This window comes from Lottia gigantea (genome assembly GCF_000327385.1).
Source record: "Lottia gigantea unplaced genomic scaffold LOTGIsca_17, whole genome shotgun sequence".
NCBI lineage: Eukaryota > Metazoa > Mollusca > Gastropoda > Lottiidae > Lottia > Lottia gigantea.
In genome coordinates this window covers 2,472,156-2,488,677 of record NW_008708133.1, presented here as the reverse complement: position 1 = coordinate 2,488,677, position 16,522 = coordinate 2,472,156, and the positions used below count along the sequence as shown (strand labels likewise).

The 16,522-nt window shown below is 29.8% G+C and overlaps 2 protein-coding genes across 2 annotated transcripts; one reads left to right on the top strand and one right to left on the bottom strand.

The window, feature by feature from the left end:
* Positions 1-633: 633 nt before the first annotated feature.
* LOTGIDRAFT_203658 (hypothetical protein) lies at positions 634-5,669 on the top strand. Its single transcript, XM_009051721.1, has 4 exons — positions 634-782; positions 3,397-3,477; positions 3,743-3,849; positions 5,185-5,669. The coding sequence occupies exons 1-4, from the start codon at positions 704-706 to the stop codon at positions 5,407-5,409; spliced, it is 492 nt and encodes a 163-aa protein (XP_009049969.1). The 5' UTR covers positions 634-703; the 3' UTR covers positions 5,410-5,669.
* A 4,584-nt stretch (positions 5,670-10,253) lies between these two features.
* On the bottom strand, positions 10,254-15,942 carry LOTGIDRAFT_113523 (hypothetical protein; the record flags this gene model as incomplete). The annotated part of the gene is made up of 12 exons (XM_009051720.1): positions 10,254-10,338; positions 10,461-10,586; positions 10,799-10,975; positions 11,494-11,591; positions 11,843-11,919; positions 12,294-12,354; positions 12,866-12,931; positions 13,060-13,119; positions 13,356-13,460; positions 13,760-13,906; positions 14,481-14,627; positions 15,787-15,942. 12 exons carry the CDS (start codon positions 15,940-15,942, stop codon positions 10,254-10,256), a joined length of 1,305 nt encoding a protein of 434 aa, XP_009049968.1.
* Positions 15,943-16,522: the final 580 nt, after the last annotated feature.

Sequence of the window (16,522 nt, the reverse complement as noted above, 5' to 3'; positions counted from 1 at the left end):
ATTTATGAGTCACTACAGATTAGTTGAAGAAGTGTAATGGAAATTTAAACTAAAAAAGAGATGTAATGGCCTATATCACCTTCAGAAATTAGTCAAATGATGATGTCGTGTGATATTATTAAAATAATCTGAATAACAGCATTCAACAACTATTAAAAACTATATATTTAACGCGTCTCACAATGACCTATCTATACTGAAACATAATTAATGGATATAATTCAATTGTTTTACACATGCTCTGCTACATATTGCTGAGAATATACTATATACTATAAAATAGTAAAATTTAATACAAATAATAGAATTATTTCACAATCTCTAACCTTTCAAAATACATGACCTTTCAGTTCTAATGGGTGGACAACAAAGAAATTTAAAAGCTATTGTCAATTCAGCTTTACTGTATTTTATTTATTTTTAACATGAATGGGTAAATAAGGCAAAGATATATAATATGGTATTCATTATCATTTCTCATATTTTTTTACATGGAGTGTCCCAAATGTACAATCATAGAGCTGTATAGTATATAGTTCTAAGGTACAATGAACCGTCTGGATGAACTAAAATTACTACGTCCCTGACCTTCACATCTGACCCTAGATTGAACTTTATCATTTAGCTGAGGAAATTTGAAGCAAGTGGACGTGAGAGAAAATATTTGAAGTGAGTGAACGCTTGACAAGTTTACAACTACAAGATGACAACTGAAGCACAGCCAACAAGAAATGTTGTTATTGCTATGGATGGAAGCGAATATGCAGATTATGCATTCCAATGTAAGTGAATTGTTGCCCAACTCATTCTAGAAACTTGAATATAATTAAATGAAACTGAAAGCTTAATTAAATTCGAAACAAATTTCAGTTTGATAATGTGTGCTCATGCTTATTTGATTATATACCATTGCAGACTAATTATTATTTTATAGCTAGCAATCTTATTTTGATGCTGATATTTGTATTGTTATGAATATTATAGGTTAAAATTATAACAGAAAATTGAATTGTTATGAAAATCAAAGGTTAAAATTAGCATCAGTGTATAACAGTTGACACATAATTGGATTTATGGATACTTTACAAAATGTGAATACTTTCGGGTTATTTTTTATGAGATAATTCTTGTTATCCAACCACAGTCTTTTTTTCGAATCCCATTTTTGCAAATCCCATTTTATTTTCATTTGTTGGGTTGATGAAAATGGTACCCTTTTAAATAAATTTATTGCAGTTGTGGATTTTTTTGTTTCATTTTTGTAGTTGATCTGAAAATATTCTTCCTTAAGTCATTTTTGTTTTATTTTGACTCTATTTAACATCATTGCTGATGTTATGCTTCATTGCTAAACAATCAAAAACAGTGTCAAAAGTGGTTAGAAAACAAGTCAATAATCAACAAGGAATATCCCACAATTCTTCACATTACGTATGGAAATCTTTTATTGAACAAATCATTGTTATAAAAGACCAAGAATAGGACATGCATAACTGTTTTGTCAAATCATGGATGGCAAGTGGAGTAACCTGAGGAAAAACAACATTTGAGTCAGATTACATTAGGTCGGATTTCTCAATGAATATGATAACAAACATTTCCTGATACATTTTTCATACACCCATATATTTTATGTCTTAACTCCATCACATTATTAGCATATAAATTCGGATTTTGGTTGATTTTGAGATAGATTTATATTTCAAGTTTTATCAGGTATGATAAATATTGATCAAAGAATGTAGGAACATGTGTTACATAGAGCTGTTTTTTGGATTGGCATCTTCTACCCTGTGTCATCACACCAACAAGCTAACACAAACTATCACTGTCATACTTGTCAACGAACACAAATTATAACAGGGTCATCATAGAAGAACATAGACAATAGATAAAATCTTCTCAGTTGGTAAAGGAAACCAAATAATTTGCCTGGATATTTTGTATATCAAATTGTCATACACATAGTCATTTCATTTCATTCAGTAATCTTTCAGATACCTAATTGTTTCATTATATTATACATGTATTGGAGTTTTTAATTAATTGAACTGAAAGTGAACTTTTGAATTATGGTCTTAGATAAGAGAGAAAATTCTAGATGAACTCCTCACTGATCATATAGACGTAGTTTATTACACATGTACTTTTAGATTATCTATATCATATCACTAGATAGGTCAATACATGAATATACAGTACTTGTAATAAAATTTACCAGGTCAATACTTTGTCATTTTGTTTTATTGTCACATGACATTCAATTTTTAAAGATGCATTTTTAAAATAATTCTCTTGAAAAAGCTCCATTGACAACTTATTTATTATCAGAACATGTATTGTTTTAAAATGATCAGTACACATGAAATATATCAGTTACAGAAGTTTATACCTAGTGATAACAGATAGATTTTACCTTTGACCTGTATCTTTAAGCTTGGTATCAACATGTACAGGTCATCAACCTTGAACATTAATAGAATTTCTTCTCTCAAAAACTTTTAATTTTGCAAGTGAAATGCTTTTACTGAAGGCTTTTGATAACAAAGTGAGTTATTTACTTTAATTCCTATGCTAGTATTTATCCTGATACCATTATTCACTTTGTCCAACATTTAGCTACAAACATGTCACATAGGTGTGGATGTCATTCTTGACTCTTAAATATTTTATTTTCTACTGATCTATCACAAATTAAGGGGATTTTAAAAAGGTTTTCTAATTTTTTATTGTGTCATTTATAGCATCAATTTGCACCATTCCAATATTTAATCAGACATCTGTGATCTCTGCAATTCCATTAAAACTTATAGTGTGTTCAGACAACTTCATTTAAGGCATCTTTACTATTAACTGTTCTTCAAGTCTAGTTTACTGTTTTTAGGTGAGCGTTCAGACATATATGAAAGTTAACCGAGCTTTGTCATTACCTCGGAAGATATCGATAAGTTCAGAGGTCATAATCCCATTATGCATGCGCAGTGGTGAGAAGACGAATGATAAGACTCATGCGCACATGCAGACATGGCATATCCAGCTTAATGTTAGCCAGTCACGTTCAGACAGCAAAACTAAGCTGGCTTAACCATGCAAGCCAGGTTTTAAACACCTTCGAAGTAGGTACAAGTTAAGGCAGCTGCAGCTTAACCGTTCACGTTCAGACGACTAAAAAAATCGGGCTCATAGAACGGTTAAGCTGCCTTAACTTCAATCATATTAGTGTTTGATGACGTCACTAATCGCCTTATGTGATACAAGCATATGTTGCGATTAGTGAAATCATCAAACACTTAGTTTTAGTGGAATTGCAGGAACCAAAAACGTATAATATGTAAAATATAATTCAACACATTTATTCAAACAATCTATTCAAAATAACTTTTGTTTTTATTGTAGGGTATATGGACAATGTGCACAAGAAAAATGATCATGTTGTTTTAGTCCATTGTCCAGAATATCATACTGTTGTCCAATCTCGTATGTATTATTTTACCTTGAAATATCTTTCAATTTCTTCTTGAACAGAGGGTATTACATAATTTGTATGAATTTTGGAGACTTGTAAGATGCAAAATGAGATCATAGTTTCTGTTTTGTAATTTGGATCAAAACATATGACTTTAAGTTGTTAATGAATGACACATTTTGTTGAAAAGAAAAAATTAAAATACTTTCAATTTGCACAGTTGGCACGACTTAGAGAAGTTTCAATATTTATCCTACTTTTTCTTGTGTTTTTAAGCCATGGTAATGACTGATATAACTGTAGTGACTGATTTATTACACGAGGAAGAAAAGAAAACTAAGCAATTTTTAGAAACCCTTGGAAATAAACTCAAGCATGCTGGGGTAAGAAATAATTATGAGTCCTGACCTTCAACCTTGTAATATAAGCTGTTCAGATCAGAATGCAGATGCTGGATTCTTGCCGAATTTTGACAAAACTTCGATTTATTATTCATTATTGCGCTGAAGATTGAATATTTCTCTTCTAGAGCTTTCACGAGCTAAAGATTGAACACGTTTTCAAGAACTAGGGCAATAACTCATACTCAATATTATTCAGTATCGCCCTAAAGAGTTCAAAAGAAGTGTATGACTGAAGGTTGAATATTTCATACTGGTGATTGTTACTGTACTGCTAAATATTTATGTTCAAAATCAAAGCTACCAGTGGGCATATATTACCTTGCCTGGCAAGCTATCTTGATGAAACTGTGTGTGAGTGTTTGTAATCACCCAAGGATGAACCCTATTGAAAATCAGACAAATCGAAAAGTATTTACTATGAGTTATTGACCTTGTTTGTGGACACGATAGAGAGCTGGTTTCTTGATGAATTTTGATGAAACTTGGTGTGAGTGTTTGTAATCACCCAAGGATGAACATTATTGAAAATCAGACGAATCAAAAAATATTTACTATGAGTTATTGCCCTTGTTCTTCAATTGTTTGTGGACACGATAGAGAGCTGGTTTCTTGATGGATTTTGACAAAACTAGGTGTGAGTGTTTGTAATCACCCAAGGATGAATCCTATTGAAAATCTGACGAATCGAAAAAATATTTACTATGAGTTATTGCCCTTGTTCTTGAATTGTTTGTGGACACGATAGAGAGCTGGTCTCTTGATGGTTTTGACAAAACTAGGTGTGAGTGTTTGTAATCACCCAAGGATGAACCCTATTGAAAATCAGACGAATCGAAAAAATTTACTATGAGTTCTTGAATTGTAAACTGTAAAGAAAACCCATGAAATATGAAAATTTCACTCTCAGAAACATTTGTTGGCTTGTCAACGCGATCGAGGTGACAGTTTATGTCAGAATTTTATTAAATAATGTGTGTTTGTTTGATCAACTATATCTTGCACAAATTAGATTTTTAAAATGATTTGATACAGATTGGTGACTGCCCTTGAAAAAGTGGGCTTATCTTGCTAGGCAACCACTTGTTTTATTGTTTAAGTGAAGAATTCTATCGTCTGCTACTGCAGTCTTCTTATTAGAAGATAGCAGCCATGATGGCGCATTCCTTGTTTTGTATGGACATCTTTTGTATTTTGGATTGGCTGTTTTAACAACACTTAATAACACTTTATTTTTTGTATTATAGATGTGTGTTGATTGTATTGTGTTAATAATGTTAATTGATAATATGGAGACAACATTTTATATATTTATAGATTGGTGGTAAAGTAAAGAGTGTCGGAGGTAGTCCAGGTGAAGTTTTAATAAAGGTAGCTGAAGAAGAGAAAGCTGGTCTTATAGTTACTGGTTCTCGAGGTATGGGAACCCTACGTCGTACCTTTGTTGGTAGTGTTAGTGATTATATTATACATCACTCACATGTACCAGTTCTAGTTTGTCGTCATAAAGATAACCATAAAGACCATGGTCAGAAACATTAAAATCTAAATAAACACATATCAGTAAATTGTATCATCTTTGATTCAAGAAATATATTTTGAAAATGCACATAAATTTTGTTTGATCTTGTGGACTGTTCTTGTTTGATAAGCCTTCAAATAATTTGTCAAGTTCACAATTGGCCGCAAGAAAAAGCAACACAGAAAAGTATACAATACCATTGTGTAGATGTTTATCTGTACTTGAGTGCCTTTTCTACCCAAATATTTTTTATTATAGCCATTCTATTATTATAATATTAGTGTGTAGTATTAATTGTTGTTTGGTTGGTAGAAATTCTTCAACCCATTGTCATAGATAGGATTTGGAATCCCTTTAATTGTTTCATAATTTATGTTATAATCATTATTGTATGCAATGCTTTCCATATTCTATATTTTAAGACTTGAGTTTGTATGATATTAATTGAATACAATATTAATCTCAGCAAGGACAACTATTATGGATATACTACTCCTTAATTTAAATTAAATTAAAGGAGAAGTATATCCATAATAGTTGTCCTTGCTGAATGTTCTACCTACTTCTAAATGTCATTTAATGATAATATTAATCTCTTCTATAATTACTATAATTGTTTCAATATATTATATTATTAAATATCATTCCATGATACAAAATTGTTTTGTATAATTTGGTTTCTGCAAACATTAGAACAATAAATAAACCAAGTATTGACAATCAGGGTATCCTTTCACAAAACCTTTGTAATTTATGTGGCAACATATTTTACATATGATGTGTTTCTCAAAAGATTCCGTAGCATTTACATAGTTTACATTGTCATGTTTTCATTTCCAATGGAAATTTATCCACAAGAAAGAAATTCAGAATGATAGTATTATGTTTTACAACTCCTACTACTTGTCAGGAGATGGAAGGGGTTTTAAGATAAATTGTATGGTGAATATTTTGAATTCCGACAAATACATTATAGATTTTGCTAAAGAATGCATTTCCCTTTCCATGAAAATCTAAAGAGTATCATATCACTGCCAACTTTTTAAAAAAAAAACAACACTTTAATGTTGATGTGAAGTTGAATAACAAGGTGTCTGTGTAAACAGCAATAATCGGAATACAATGACAAGAAAGATTTGATGTATATAATTTACAAAGTATTGCATTTTAAGACTGAATTCCATCGATATCAAACCATTTCAAATTATGTAGTAAGCTTACTAAGTATAGACTTAAGAGACACACGTAATTTATGAAGACTTTGGGAAAGAATACCATAAACAGCAAAACGAAATCCAAACAACATATTAGGGAAACTATCTAGTAATAGCTAATGAACTTTTCACTTTGTAAGTATTTCATTATGAAAAGTGGCATCAGTTGTCTAGAACTGGCTAGCCTGGCTCTACACTCCCCATAGCTAATTAACACTCGAAATATTTTCTTTCAAATTATACAAAAAGCTGATCAATTAGACCTACTAGTGATGCTTTGCACAAAACTCATCCAAATGACTATAGAATGTTATGCATGTATCACAGGACTAAAACAAATACAAGCAAGAGCCGTCTTCTTGCCTAGGAAATATTTATTTTAATACTAGTAATATAAAAAAGCATAAATAAAAAATAGAAATAATAAAAAAACTTGTACAATACAATTCATATAGAATATATTTAGGGGGTTGCTTCCAAGAAATTTGAAAATCAGCAGAAATGAAACTTGAGTCCTCATTTCATTTCAACAATTGATTTAGCTAGTCAGCCTTTACCCTGAAATCATTCAATAGTTAACTTGTTCAAAACAACTATTTTGAGCAAATTTTAAAAGATAAGGCATTCCACCAGAGAGTAACATAATAATCAATAAACAAATATATATTCTAAAAAATATTCATGCAAATATATTAGTTGTCAGGATGGCCATTTTTGTTCAAACTGTAATAAGCTGAACACAGTATAATCCAACTTGACAAATTCTAAATAAATTTAACTGGACAGTCGAAACAGAATGTTGTTTGGATGACAAGTATATTGGTAATCAAAAGACAATTTAAATAGATATTACCAAACATATACCGGTATACAGTAACAAGAAATGTATAAAAAAATAAATCTTTTGTGCTTTCAGCAGTCTATTTATAGTTGGTCTTACAAGTAGGAATTTTTATCACATTTTAAATGCTACAAGCAGTATCAAAAAAAGGTTAATTAAGAAATTATATAATAAAGTTTAGGATTATCAAAACAGTAGAAAATATTCTATGGATAGTCCCATAAGACAAAAAATAATTGTTTCAATATTGTATATTTTTAATAACTATTAAAACAATTGATGATTGTCTTTCTTCTCTCATATTGAATGAAAATGCCACTCAATTTGGTTTGTAGTGTGTTACACACCTCTTCTTGCCGAGGAAATATTTATTTTAATACTAGTAATGTATAAAAACATGAAATACAATAATAAAATATTTTCACTGTTAAAATAGTGCTGAAAATAGAAATATTAATAGAAAACATACTAATATATAATACATAGAGAATAAAATATATTTAGAGGGTTCTTCCAAGATGTTTGAATATCAGCAGAAGTGATGAAAGTATATTCCGTGAAGATCAACTTCTTCATTTATTACTATGAATAAATAGTGTTTGTAGTGTTAGTCAGCACTCAGCATTCACCCTGATTTACTTCTTCAAGATAAGGCATTCCACCAGAGAGTAACATGACAAAAATATTCATACAAATATATTCTCAAAATGGATCAGGATGGTCATGTTATTAAGATTTTTGATTCTTTGTTCAATCTGCAATTAGCTTAACATAATATAATCTAACTTATAACATGATCTCCAACTTTTCGAGTAGCCTAGGTGTTCTGTAATTGAATTTAAATCCTAATTATACGGAAACACCATTTACTCTCTAAAAGAGAGAGGGAAGTTACTCAAGTTGTCTGAACAGATAATTACTGACAAATTTATCCCCACCCTCAGCCACAAGGAACAAAAGTAAACTGTATTCATGATTGTGTAAACATATAACAAAATATAGGTCATGGATAATAGTACAAATATCAAGTCTTATTCGTAGTTTCCATCATGTATTTATTAATATATAAACTGTGAATAATATTATTAATATATCATGTAAATTAATCAAACATGCTGGATTTTTCATAATTCATTTCCATTAGTTCAACCTTCAAACTTGGTGTTTAAATCTGTACTATATATATCACATAAAAAAAAAATTGGATGGCGAGTCAAACCTGAGCGTCGTTTTAGATGACCAGTTTTAGGCATGAAATTTTGTATTCTAATTTTCTTTACAACCAAATTGGTTACCAACATACAATATCAATAAACATAATACATATATAACAAGAAAAGTATCAAAATAAATCTTTTGTTCTTATTTATAGCTGGTCTTGCTTGCCTTCAAGTACAAACTTTTATCACATTAAAAAAACTACTAATTGGTTCTTGGTAATGATAAGCAGCATAAAAAAAGCAGGTAAAAAAAATACCCACAATAAAGTTGGGAATTATCAAAATGTAGAAAATACTATATCGCCACACCTCAATGGACCTTGTCTATTCCCACCTGTTCTGTGAAAGTTGATGAATTGCTACTATCCTGCCAAATTATGATGATTCTTTGATTGGAAGAGGAATTTCAAGATGAAGTTCTATAAAATGAGACAATTGTTAATTTTGTATGTAGCGGTAGCAATCAACTTTTATCCTTAGAAGGTAAAAAGGTTTTCTGAAAAAATTTTATGTGTACCTAGGACACTGATAGCACATAGCACACATAATTTTCAATCAGATGTCTGTGAATCTGCAATTCCACTAAAACTAAGGACCTTATGTGATAAAGCATATTTCGAGATTAGTATTGTCATCAAATACTTAGTTTTTGTTGAATTGCAGGAGCCACAGACGTCTGATTTAAAATTGGAAATTGATGCTATCACTAGTATCAGTGTCCTAAATAAATATAAATACGTATTAAACACCAATATTATTAACAAAAAAGTCCACAATAACTAAAAAGGATAAATAATTCAATATGAGATTCATTAAACAAACCATTCATTATTATCTTTATATGGCATTTAGTAAAAACAATTCTTATATAATCCATTAGAAATGTTTTATCAAAACCATTCATTGCTTTACAGAATACAATCCTTCAAAATTTTACAGCAAGCTCAAATTTATTACTCGTTTCTAGCATAAAAAAAATGGCTGATTTCATTTATTACCTAAAAACAATTTTTTATCAGTCAAAATGCCTTAAAACCCGAAGCTGTTTGATAGATTATAAGTGCCGTCTGATGTTATATGTTCCAATGAATAAAGTCACTTGAAAAACTAACTGATTTCTTGTCAGCCAAAAAAATATATTATTTGTAGATCGCACATTTTCACGAAAAAAACAAGATTTTGTTTACTTATGAAATGTGGGTCAAAAGGGAAGAAAAGCAAAACGCAACAAACCAACTGTAATTATTTTATTAAAATATCTGAAGAAACATTTAGAACATAAAAATAATTTTTTTTTTTAATTTTGACAAAATTTTGAAAAATGAATCCTTATGTCCATGAATATCGCACAAATTTAGACTGGATTAATTGTGTTATGGTAGTAGAATATGTAATCATGTGTTATTTTTCAGTAATGCAAAAATATATTTCAATATAAAAAGATATGAGTGTGTGGATAACACATTTCCAAACGCTTTCACCTTGTCAAGAAAATTATTCTTGTGTAAAAAGCTTTAAATATTAAAAAAAGAACAAAAGGAACAAAAATAAATCTAAATAAGCAAAATATAAATCATAAATGTCATGCCTTAAGAAGAATTGTTATTACAGGCATTTGAACCATGAAATCTAGTGTAAGCTTTTAACCAAATTTGACCAGACTTCTTCAGTGATCTGAAATGTACAGAAAATAAGACATTAAGACAGCCATTAATTTGATTTTCATGTTTAGTTCAATTTCAAATCTGTAATTAATCAGTCAAACATCTCAACACATATAAAAATCTAAAACTTACCTGACAATGTCTTTAAAGGACTTTAATAATGGTTTCACCTCATAATTCAAATCATATTTAGCACAGAGTGACTTGACTAATGGCTGGATTTTATATAAATTATGTCTAGGCATTGTTGGGAATAAGCTGAAAATAAATAGATATGTACTACAATTCAGCAAACTATTAGTATTAGCAGACTACCTAATCTAACCATAGTAAAACTAGACTCAAAGCACAAATTTTGTGAAATCAATGATAAAAATTTATAATTTAGTGATTTAGTGTAATATTCTTATATTACTTTACAGTGTTTATTGTCACTATCTTAAAATAAAGATTATAATAGAAATACTTACTGATGTTCTATTTGAAAATCTAAATGTCCAGTAAACCAGTCATTAAAGGCTGATTTTTCTACATTACATGTTGCATTTAATTGTAGTCTGAGCCAAGGTTTAGCATCATCTTCTTCAATACTCATTGGGATATGATTAGATTGACTGACCCATGTAAACCAACTACTTTCAAATACCCTTTAATAATACAAAATAGTTTTCTCATATATCAAGTAAATTTAAAGATATAGTCATCAAAATATTCACTTTTTCCCTTCTTTTTTTTCTTAATTTTAGGCAAATCAGATATTGGATTTTTATTCTCAAAGATGATAATTACAGCTGAAATTTAAACAACTCTTTCAATCAAAACAAAAGCGCTAGACATCACATTTAGTATTCCATTGCCTTGCAGGTAAAATCAAACAACTGAGATTCTTGGAAATCCCAAGCTGTGTTTCTCACATTATCTTCTGATCAATATTATATAACATATATTATTTGATGTGGAGTGGTTTAGACACAATGCTACTAGACCAGGGGCCTTATTCATGAAAACTTAAAATGATTTTAGTGTTCAAGTCATCTGATTGGTCAATGACTATAATTTATTTTACATTTGGTTTTGTTATCCAACCAGATTCCTGTATTTTTTAAATCTGAATTTATTTAAGTTAAGTTTTTGAGAATAAGGCAAACGATAATTAATGATTTACCTCATAACAAGTTGAAAGGCGAGAGCTGAAGTAAAACCCAATAACCCACCATATAGATACCAATATCTAGTCCAATAACATATAGTAAAGAAAAAATCCTGAAAAAAAGAATGCTGGTCAAATCCAGTAGAGACAATGCACCTTTTCTGATCCCGAAGACTTACAAAATGGGCAACAAGATGTTCTGTGCATTGAAGGAAATTTTTCCTGGATAAAGAAATCAGTCAGTGTCAATGGATCTTTACAATATACAAGTTTGTAGAACATCAAGGCCTCAGATTCGTGGATAGAAAACAATTCCTAGGTTAAACTTAAGTTTTAATTCATACTACATGTAAAATATACTCACAAGATATTCTCTTCGAGTTAAAATATGGCGATTCAATGCATACAGGAAATAAACAGGAAATAAAAATGGTGGTCCAACTGAAATTGTAACATTTGTTTATGCAAAAATAATTAGTCTTACTTGCACCAGGTAATGCATGCTTTCCACTATATTTGAACAAAAGATTCTTAGTTAGGTTGCAAATTGTGAAGAAAAAAGAAAAACAAAAGGTGGCCATCTTCAAATACAACATCTGATTAACAGTATTTTCTTAAGCTATTTCCAATAGTTGAAATGATCAACCAATAAAAATATGATAATAAGAGCTGGTATTCAAAACATACTTTTCATGCAAACTTCACTATGACTTTTCTGCCTTTGCCATAAGAAAACAGTTATTGATATTTTAGGTTTTAAAATACATTTTCAATGTTCTATAAATCGTAGCTTGATAAATCAATAGCCTACTTACTAACAAGAAAATATCTATGTTGCCAATTGTATGGCATGCTATCTTTTTTCCTTTCTGCTACCTACAGCAAAAAGAGATAATATAACAACTGTTAGTCTGAAAACATGGCGTTTAGAAACATCAAGACATTATATATGGTAATACAGGTCAACTTTATAACAATACATGCAGCAGCTTGATTTAGTCACCAACATCTGAACGTGGTTGCTTAGCAAGATAAGGCCTCTTCCCTGATAAATTTTCAGTATACATGTATTGATAAACTATCAGTTGATAAAACTCTGGTATTGGTTGTCAAATGCACTCAGATTCAAATCTGTACAAATTCTAAAGCTACACGCTAAATAAAATTCAGGCATAAACTGTCACCTCTATCTTATTCATAAGTCACATTTAAAATAATTTCAGTATATTAATCGTTGAAACTCTGTTATTATTTGTTCAATTTCATCAGATTCGAACTTATCTTGTTGAAATAAACATACCACACCAAACTTTATGAAAATCATATAAAAACGATGGGCTCTAATTTCGAAACGTCCTGCATATGAAATTCTTTAAATGACAATTACCTTGACAGGCATGACATCACCAACAACAAACAGAGCTTCTAGTCTTGTATCTGGATCTTTATTCAACTGTAAATAAATCATATAAATTTAGCATTTACTAGAACAATAGAAATGATTAATCAGAAAATGTAACCTTTTTTTTCGGCCTTGAATAAATCTTGTATAAAAAATTAGCAACAAACATTTGTTCTTACCACATTAGGTTTAGCATGATGTTGAAAGTGCATATGATTCCACCATTTAGCTGAACCTCCCTACAAACCCAAATAAATACATAATTTATCAAAAGTGGTAAATGCATTTGAAAGTCTACAACTTTTTTTTTTGTCCAGATCATTCAAACAAACTTGTGGACATACAAAAATACCAATAGTCGCCAATGACCATAGCAAGTGAGACCATGTACCACATCAGTGACTGTTGGCTTCACCTTATTAAAGTTGGCTGAACTAAAAGAGAGAAAAAAAAATGTTAAATGCACAAAGCCTACCTTCATAAAGCCTAGGCATATTCTTTCAAGAAAAGAATCAATTTTATATTTTGTTCCAAAAACTGAAGTATGACCAAAATCATGGGCCAGGTATGCTGATTGAATCTGTAATAAAAGACAATAACATTAAAATAAGACCATTTAAAAGATGATTAGAATAATCTAAACAATAACATTTTGAAATTACATTGTTCTCCATCAAAAATATATTTGGGTCCTATGATTGCAACCAGTTTTACTTATACTTTTTACTGTGCATAGGCAGAAGTAGGCACTTGGAATATTGGCAAATAAAAATTGCTCATTTTAGATGAAAATACTGGTAATTGGCAAAATATTTTCTTTAATAAAGTATCAATATGGAAATGATATTGACAACTTCATTATAACTGATGATATCTTACCTGTACTACCACTGATATAGCTAAAGAGATAATAAAAGGCATCCATCCAATACCAAAGTAACGTAGTATAAAATAGGCCACAACATCTAAAGCTATTACATGAAACATATTTAAGCCATAAAACCAGTAACTTGGTTTAAACATTCCCTGAAATAAAATTAATTATAAGGCTATGTTTGACAATTTCTTTATTTATATCATGATGTAATAACACAAGTAACAACATAAATTGTGCATCAAATGTACCATGTATTGTTTTCTGTCTTTGATTAGACTAACAAAACCTAGCAAGCCAATATAGAGTGCAATTAAGGTAATACTATAAGTAGCATTAGCATACTTATCTATTTCTATTACTATACCAGAAACATGGATAGCAAGGCTAGCTGATAAACTGATATTTGAATGTTAAAAATGTGTGCCAAATTTTCAGAAAAGTAGCAAAAAATCAGATAATTATAAGACAATCCACATAATTCAGATTTAATATTTGATACTTCATAATAGTAATATATACTTAATATATTAAGCTGATTTAATCACTTTTATCATATAAAATTTACCATTCAAACTTGTTTTATCTGATTATCAAGGATTTCTTTAACATCATTAATAGCTAATATTATGGTTGTTTACACCATGTCTTTAAATACAAATAAAATATATTCTAATACATAAATTCAACAAAAGATCCCACTGTAAATTGAAATACATAACTTACAAGTTTATGGACAGTTTCCCTGAGATTTTGAAAATCCTGATCAATATTTGAGATCTGTTTTTCTTCCTCTTTTAAACTGCCTTTATGAATTGCTTTTAAATATTTACTTGGAATGCTTATATCGCTGTGAAAGGCATTAAATGCTTGCTGAAAAAAATAGTAATACATATAGAAAATGAAGTGCTGAAAGTGAACTATGTGAACTTGTAATTCATAATAAATGAAAATGACAAGCTTAAATAAGTGTCACACACAGCATCATGAATTGTCATAATTCATATTACATTATAGAAATAAAATATATAAGCTTATTAATAACAAACACTGACAAAATACTAAATAAATTTTGAAATCAGTGATACCATGGTATATATTAAGTATATTAAGTTAATTTATCTAAAATATCAGTATACTGGTATGTCATGCTAGTAGCTGTCCAATTTTTGGTTGCGGTAAGATCACAAATGGTCACTGTCTAATGTGACAGTCTGATTAAAGCTTTTTCATTTGTTAACTAGTTCTATGTCCTATAAGCTTAGTTTAAATTGTTTATAAATAACAATACACCAATAACCGTTTATGCCATAATTATCTTTATTGCTGGTACTGAGATTACTACTGGAATTGCTCTTAAATTACTGTAACTCAGTTGACTGAATTCCTAGATCCACTCTATCAATATCATTATTATTTAAATGGTAATTTAATATTCAAAACCTATTGTGATTGAAGTAATTAAAATAGATACCTCATTTTATAGCCTAGTTCATTGATTTCTGAGATATTAATAAATCAAACACCATTTGGCAACTTGTAAAGTAATGCACAGTAATTTCAATTTGTGCCAAATTCCCAATGAATATAAGCACATTTTCATATCAATGTCATACACAACAAACTCCAAAGTGAAACTGCGAATGCATACAGTTACAGGATTTTTTATATGTGTTTTTTTGTGTGTTTAGTTGGAATAACAAGTGACAGTTGAACAAAAAACATACTTTATTAACACTAAGGTATAAACTTATAGGTTAAAATAAAATTCACCAAACGAGAATTCTTAGCACATGGATCGTACCAAATGGATGTAAAATTGACATTCTCTACAAGCATCAGACAGAATATTTTCTGTCATAGAGACTAAAATTCAATGAAGATTTTGGACTGGATGTTTGATGGTGTTTGAATCATGAAGTCATGTTTATTTTTTTTGCCTTTAAATACATTGACTTATGAAAAGGTCTTAACTTTATATACATGGTACTATTACAATGAGTATTTAACAAGAAAAATCATCAACACCTACCGTTGCATTTTGTCCAGCATAATGACTTATTACTTTACTACCACCAGGATGTTTTTTACTCCATTGTGTAATATCATATACCTCACCATCAATAACAATCCATTTATCATCGCGTTTATCATGAGATTCTACATCCTTCCATGTATACAGATTCATCCCTTTCTTTATACCATTCTCCATCTTACCATACCAGGCCTGTAACATAAACAAATCTTTCACTGCACTAAATATAAGCTTATGTTTCGGGAATGAACTAAGTTTTTCCAAGCATTCACCCAGAAGGAATAAAAATTCTTAAAACTGGTTTCCTCTCTTCAGGGCAAATATTAAAGAAATTATACAAGAGAGATCTCATGTAGTAAGCTTACTGGAAAATAAAACCAAGTCCTGTGCAATTCCAATTGCTGATCAGTTTCATTTGGTACAGTTAACTTCCTATATTTCTAATCTTAGCTTAAACTTACACTTAAATATATGTCGCTTAACACCTGGTCAACAGCAAGATAATCGGCTTAAAACTGCTCTTTCTCAGAGATGTTTGAGGGCAAACTTCATCTGAAGATATCATCAAAGTAATTAATTTAATCAATTAACTGACTTTAAGTCAAATATGAGAATGGAGCAGGAAGACGTCAAAGTAGTGATTTTATAGTGACACGTTATCTCTTTCATGTTTGCGTTATGAGCCTCGTTCTGGATTGAATATGGCTAATTCGTGAATAATGATTATAGGCTA